The following is a 7,492-nucleotide window of genomic DNA, read 5'->3' as shown; positions in this document are numbered from 1 at the left end:
AAAAAAGTTCGCAAAACAATTAGACCCAAAAATTACTGCCAGAACACCAATGTCTCACCATTGAACCCCTGAAACACAAGAACAAACGTAATACCACTTCCAAAAACCACATAATCACATGAAATTAACAAACAAAACAAAAGAACTTAGAAAAACAATTATCTATATGTTTTGTTTTTATCTAATTTTTTATTCATGGTATTTTACATTTCGGTCTTTGGGTTGGCTTAAAGATAGTGCTTGAATCACTTGACAACCCGAAACAACAACTACTTTAAGGTTCCTCTAAAGTGATAGATGTCTTCTCATGGTCGACCTCACCTCCCCAATAATGCTTCAAGCGCTGCCCATTCACTTTAAACTCCCTTCCGGATTGATTTTCTCGAACTTCAACTGCTCCAAAGGGATAAAAATTGACCACGGCGAGTGGCCTTACCCAACGGGACTTCAATTTGCCAGGAAACAACTTCAAGCACGAGTTAAAGAGTAACACCTGCTGCCCCTTCTCAAACACTCGAGCTTGAATTTTCTGGTCATGCCACCTCTTAGTTTTCTCCTTATACAACTTAGCATTTTCATAAGAGAAAAACCTCATCTCTTCCAGCTCATTCAATTGTAATTTTCGAGCTTCTCCAACAGCTTGGAGATCCATATTCAACTTCTTAGTGGCCTAATATGCCTTATGCTCCAACTCAATGGGAAAATGGTAAGCTTTCAAAAACCAAACGATATGGTGACATTGCCATAGGGGTTTTGAAAGCCATTCTATAGGCCCAAAGAGCATCATCCAATCTTTGAGAACAATCTTTTCTACTAGGATTCACCACTTTCTATAGGATTCCTTTGATCTCTCTATTGTATATTTCGGGATGACCATTTGTTTAAGGGTGGTAGGTTGTAGCAATCTTGTTTTTCACACTATATTTAGTTAGCAAAGCTGCCAAGATCTTGTTCACAAAGTGGGTGCCTTCATCACTTATAAGCGCCCTTGGAGTGCCAAAGCAAGTGAAAACATGCTTATGTAAGAACTTCATGACCACCTTGGAATCATTGGTAGGGCTTGCCACTGTTTCAACCCACTTAGAGACATAGTCAACCGCCACAAAGATATACAAATTTTCGAATGACGGTGGAAATGACCCCATGAAGTCGATTCCCCAAACATCGAACAATTCCACTTCAAGGATGCAATTCAAAGGCATTTCATTCCTTGCTGAAATATTTCCACATGTTGGCATCAATCACATATTTTAGCAAATTCATGAGCATTCTTGAAGATAGAAGGCCAATAGTACCTCGATTGAAAAACCTTAGCTGCTGTCTTTTCCCCACAAAAATGTCTACCATAAGGAGCTGAATGACAATGCTCTAGTATATTCAAAACTTCATCCTCAGGCAAACAACGCCTCATGATTTGATCTGGACATTGCTTGTACAAATAAGGCTCATCCCAATAATAAAATCTCACATCATGAAAGAATTTCTTGAGTTGCTGCGTATTTAAATCAGGTGGTTGTAAACCACTCATCAAATAGTTGACAAAATTAGCGTACCATGGTGTAGTGACTTGGTTCACAACCAACAATTGCTCATCGGGAAATGTCTCTTTCATAGGCCTTTCACCTTTCTTTTCATTACTAGCCTCAAGTCTAGATAAATGGTTAGCCACTTGGTTCTCTGTTCCTTTTCTATCCCGAATTTCCAAGTCAAATTCTTGAAGAAGAAGCACCCATCGAATAAGTCTTGGCTTAGCATCCTTCTTGGCTATTAGATACTTGATTACTGAATGATCTGTATAAACCACCACTTTAGTCCCCACAAGATAAGCTCTAAACTTGTCACAAGCAAACACCACCGCCAAAAGTTCTTTCTCGGTGGTGGTATAGTTTAATTGAGCATCGGATAATGTCTTGCTTGCATAATAAATGGAATGAAACACCTTCTCTTTTCGCTGCCCAAGCACGACACCAACGACAAAGTCACTAGCATCACACATCAATTCAAGAGGAAGAGACCAATCTAGAGCTACAATGATGGGTGCGGTGATAAGTGCTTTCTTCAAAGTCACAAATGCTTCTTGACACTCCTTAGTGAACTCAAATGCTCAATTTTGCTCAAGTAAGGAACACAAGGGCTTGGAGATCTTTGAAAAATCTTTTATAAACCTCCTGTAGAAACCCGCATGCCACAAAAAGCTTCTAATTCCCTTGACTGAAGTAGGCGGTGGCAACTTCTCAATGAATTCAATCTTGGCTCTATCTACCTCAATGCCTTTGTTAGAAATCCGATGACCCAATACAATGCCTTCTTGCACCATAAAATGGCACTTTTCCCAATTAAGCACCAAGTTTGTTTCTTCACATCTCTCTAACACTTTCTCAAGATTATCCAAACAAGCCGCAAAAGATTCACCAAACACCAAAAAATCATCCATGAACACCTCAAGATTTTTCTCCACCATATATGAAAAAATTGCCGTCATGCAACGTTGAAATGTAGCGGGCGCATTGCATAAATTGAAAGGCATCCTCCTGAAAGAAAATGTCCCATACGAGCAGGTGAACGTAGTTTTTCCTTGATCTTCAGGGGCAATAGAAATTTGATTGTAGCCTGAATACCCATCCAAAAAGCATTAATACTCATTTCCCGCTAGTCTGTCAAGCATTTGATCAATAAAAGGCAGCGGGAAATGATCTTTTCTTGTTGCTTTATTTAGCTTCCAATAATCCATACAAACACGCCAACCCATCACCGTCCTTGTGGGAATCAACTCATTGTTATCATTAGCTACCACCATTACTCCCTCTTTCTTGGGAACACATTGAATTGGGCTGACCCACGAACTATTTGAGATTGGGTATATAATACCAACATCAGGCCACTTAATCACTTCCTTTTTTACCACTTCCTTCATAATGGGATTAAGCCTTCATTGTTGTTCAGTAGAATTGCTACAGGAATCTTCCAGCAAAATCTTATGCATACAAAGTGAGGGACTTATACCCTTTATATCAGCCATAGTCAAACAATAGCCTTCTTGTATTTCTTCAAAATACCTAGCAACATATTCTCTTTTTCAACCCCCCAACAACATAGAAATAATCACCGGTAAAGTCTCTTCACACCCCAAATAAGCATACTTCAAATGACTAGGCAAAGGCTTCAATTCCAACTTTGGTGGTTCTTGAATAGATGGCTTGGAAGGCTTGAAATTTCTTTGTGATAACTCTAAGGACTCAAAATTCCTTGCCACTTTAGTAAAAGGTTGCTTGGATTCCACCCATGTAACTTGGGTCTCTTCCGCTTCAATGTGAAATCACTCCCAATCCATCTTTACAAGTTTCTTTTAGCAATTTTTCAGCCACTATAGTATCAATCACACTCAAAGAAGAGCATTCCTCAATCTCATTCGAAAACTTCATAGAATTGAACGCATTAAAGGTCACTTGTTGTTCATTCAATCTCACAGTAAGCTCTCCTTTTCGAACGTCAATCAAAGTCCTTGCGGTGGAAGGAAAAGGTCTTCCCAAAATTATTGGAACATCTCTATCCACTTCATAATCAAGAATAATAAAATCCACATGAAAAATGAATTTATCAACTTGCACTAGTACATCTTCAATCTTGCCTTCTGGGTGTCCCATATATTAATCCGCTAATTGCAAAGTGACTGTGGTTGGCCTTGCTTCTCCAATTCCCAACTTTTTGAAAATCAACATGGGAATCAAATTGATACTAGCCCCCAAGTCACAAAGTTCTCTACCAACATCTCTACCACCAATAGAACAAGGAATTGTAAAGATGCCCAGATCTTTCAGTTTAGGAGGAATTTTATTCTTCAATATAGCACCACAACCTTCAGTCAAAGCCACTATTTTAAATTCTCCAAGTCTCCTCTTCTTTGTTACAGTATCCTTCAAGAACTTCACATAGTTGGGCATTTGTTCCAAAGCTTCCACCAACGATATATTGATGTGAAGCTGTTTCAAAACATCTAAAAATCTTCGGAATTGACCATCTTGTTGCTGCTTTGAAATCGCTGAGGAAATAATGGAGATGGCTTGCTCATAGGCTTCTCTGTTGCATTTTGCTGAGGAATTGCTGTAGCAATTGCTTCAGGATCAGCATTCGACATTTTCGAACTCACAATTTGAGGCGTGTGGCCTAGGACCATGTGTGGGACCACATGTTAAGGCTAGGACAAAGCTTAGCTCGTATAATTTTTCAAATCTCGAAAGTAAAACACTTAAACGTTTGGACTTCCGTACCTCTACAACTGTAGATAGAAACCATCTTAGGTCGCCTACTAATAGGCCGCCTTTTTGTCAGGCTATCTAAATGATGGCACCCACAAAGAAAGCTTCTGCGAGCTCCTCTGTTCAGAACCAAGATAAAGGCAAGCAGATCGCCTCTGATTCTCCCATCCCTCACTTTGGTCCTGTGGTGGAGAGAGAGATCGTGGTCGACCCCAACACATTCTTTGAGGCCGAGCACATAGTCTCCTGGATAACGACTCAGGGGAAAGTGAACAAGATCCTGGTGAGTCTCATGATTGAGTTGGGAGTTGACGGTCTTATCGTTCGACCTACGATGGAGGGGGAACGGAGCTGCACCTCTCTCCAAGATGACTACGTGGCTTGGAGTGATGAACACCTGAAGGCCGATGCCTTTCTCCTGTTGGACCAGTATTTCATAGACTTTTTGAACTACGTCAAACTGGCTCCATTCGAGCTCCCCCCAAACTCATACAGGCTTTTGGTGGGGTTAAAGTATTTTTTTCTGAGGCATGAGTGGGAGGTCCCCACTCCGCCAGACATTATGTTTCTTTTGCCTCAAAAGCCAGTCCTGACCAGAAGGGGGAGGTGGCAGTTTTTACTACCTCGCTCGTTTCCAAACTCCGCCTCTGTTATCGACCTCCCTAGCCACCCAAATGACTATAAAGATTTATTCTTTATGTCAAATGGGTTCAAGAATTGCGACCATCGATACTTCAACCATCCTCGTAAGTCTTCTATCATTGTAAATTCAGCACGTGAACTTTTATCACTTGTGCATTATATATATTGTTTCTTTAGATTCTGATTGAGTTCACGCTTTGTGCTGTTATATTCACGAGGACAGAGCGGTTTGTGACCCTCGGGGGTCAGTACAAGATCTTGTTTAGTCTTTCTCCCGGGGAGAAAGACTATCGTCAGATTGTGAATGATGCCACCATGGTGGCTTGCAAATTGATTGGCAAGGGCCAAACGTTAGCTCTGAGGACCCGAGCTCCTCTTCTCATCATCCCCGAGCTCCCCCTTATCAAGAGACCTTGCTAGTCAGCGAGGATGCCAAAGAGGAAGAAAATGTGGCAATGCTGGTGCGGAAAAGGTGAGTTCCTGAAGATAATCATTGGCCCGATCATGAGTGAACCGCGTCCGGGGCAGAGCCCGCCCCTTCGGCCAAGGTAACCCATATCCTTATAGAGAGTTAGATTGGTTGCTGCCAGTTATAGGCTAATTTGATTCAACCCTAACTCGCTCATTAGTTGTCACCCCACTGACTTGAACCTACATACAACCCTCCTCCAGTGTGTGGATCATTTGGTGGTACGCTATAATCAATGATATCCCAAAGGTACCATCATAGTTGACAACACTTTACAATTTAGATCCACCAATTTTGAGGAGTATGGGACAAACTGTAGGTCCTGGGCTTCCCTGCTTCAAGAGGCGTATGCTCCTAGTTTTAGGTAGACGTAGATGAGTCAAGCCCCGAGGAAGGACCTGAACCCCCTAGGATCCAAGATGTCATAGCTTTATATTCTCCCCTACCTCCCTTAATCCTAGAGTTAGAGGTTGTGCCTAGCCCAGTCAATACCCCCGAGCTAATTGTAATAGATTCCTTCCCTAGTCTGGAGGGTAGGATTCTTGCCCTTTTTCTTGTGTTTATAATATTTTTGAATTATTACTTCTATGAAATAAATCCTCTACTCGCTCTCTTTCAGGCGAAGAGATGGAACTGGTAGGAGCTCTGGATTGAAGGGTGCTTTTAAGGCCGGTGGGACCGGAGCTGGTCCCGTAGTGAAGAGACCTATGGTGGCCAAGAAAATAGCTCTGAAGATAGGAGGTACCTCCAAATATCCGTCTAAGGACAAGGGTGCCAGCACTGCCCGGGAATAGCCACAGAGAGAACTTCCCCCAGCTGTGGTAACAACGGTTATTGCCCAACATGCTTATCCTCCTCCTCCTCGACACATACCTCCCTCAAATCCTCAAGTGATCCAAGGCGAGGCTCCTACTGTCCGGATCCTGGTTAATCCACACGACCTGGACAAGATCCTTGAGGCCTTTCAGGGTATTGTGTATGAGACAACAAGCCACGAATGCGGAACACCTGCGTAAATACTATCAATAGTCAGGAGGGCATGTTCCTGTTTTTAATTCTTCTTTTAAACAATGTACGCATCAGGGCGGTTTCTTATTTAATAAAAATGATGTGTGCAAAACATCATAAAGAAATATTGTAATGAAATGAAATTTCGTGTTCGTCTTCATAAACAAGTGACCCAAGACTACAGTCTTAGCTCACTTGGGGGGGGGGGGTATAACCATTCATTCGTACGAGTCCAAAAATAAAAACAAATATGATGCAAAATGTAAAAGTTTAGTCCTAGTTTAGACCGTACAGATTGGGGGTAGCAGAAACCCAACTCCTAACAAAAGAGCGCAAGGCTAGGGCCTAGTCCCAACCTAGACAGACATGGTCCAAGGGGCACAAACCCAATAGAATGCAAGGCTCATGCCTAGTCCTAACCTAGACATACACGGTCTGGGGGTGCAAACCAAATAGGACGTAAGACTCATGCCTATTCCAAACCTGGACACGCATGGTCTGGGAGTATAAAAATCCTAAAAACGGTCGACCGAACATAGGTTCCAATCAACCAAATACCTATCCACACCGTCCCTATAATGGCACATAACCATTGGAACGTGAGTCCTAGGTATGAGTTATCTAAAACTATTCTTATAAATTGCCCAGGCCATGGGAACCTTACCAATAGGTCCAAAATAAGCTAATCAACTAATCCCTGATGGCCCAGGCCGTTGGTACCTGAACACCAGAATGTGGACAAATAAATTTGGTGACAATTATTAACTCCCTAGTGGCCCAGGCCGTTGGAACCCGAACAGCGGGGTTAAAGCGAGTTAATAAGTTAAAATCTAAAGAGATCTCTAATGGTCCAGGCCGTTGGAGTTCGTATTAGGAAATTGGGGTGACTCATTCCAAGCCACAAAGACCCAAACATGGTCCCCCAGACGTGATAAATGTTTTCTACTTTTCCCAATGGTCCCGGCCGTTGGAACCAGGGTCGAATATTCGACTCATTCATGCAAGGTGGTAAAACACTCGGTGAAATTCTAATAAATGGAACTGGAAAATTTTGTGGAAGAGATAAAATAGACACAAATAAAAATTGTCTTGAACGAACCCGCATCCATAAAAGTGT

General features: G+C 42.0%; 1 protein-coding gene across 1 annotated transcript; it reads right to left on the bottom strand.

Moving 5' to 3' along the window:
- Nucleotides 1-274: 274 nt before the first annotated feature.
- On the bottom strand, nucleotides 275-652 carry LOC133814983 (uncharacterized). Its single transcript, XM_062247882.1, has one exon. The coding sequence runs from the start codon at nucleotides 650-652 to the stop codon at nucleotides 275-277; it is 378 nt and encodes a 125-aa protein (XP_062103866.1).
- Nucleotides 653-7,492: the final 6,840 nt, after the last annotated feature.

The sequence above is a fragment of the Humulus lupulus genome, chromosome 2 (genome assembly GCF_963169125.1).
Source record: "Humulus lupulus chromosome 2, drHumLupu1.1, whole genome shotgun sequence".
Classification (NCBI taxonomy): domain Eukaryota; kingdom Viridiplantae; phylum Streptophyta; class Magnoliopsida; order Rosales; family Cannabaceae; genus Humulus; species Humulus lupulus.
Note: the sequence above shows the minus strand (reverse complement) of the source record. Positions and strands in the feature narration are given on the sequence as shown.

Excerpts from the sequence above, each read along its gene's own strand:
- LOC133814983 (XM_062247882.1), bottom strand. The coding sequence starts at position 652 with ATGGATCTCCAAGCTGTTGGAGAAGCTCGAAAATTACAATTGAATGAG.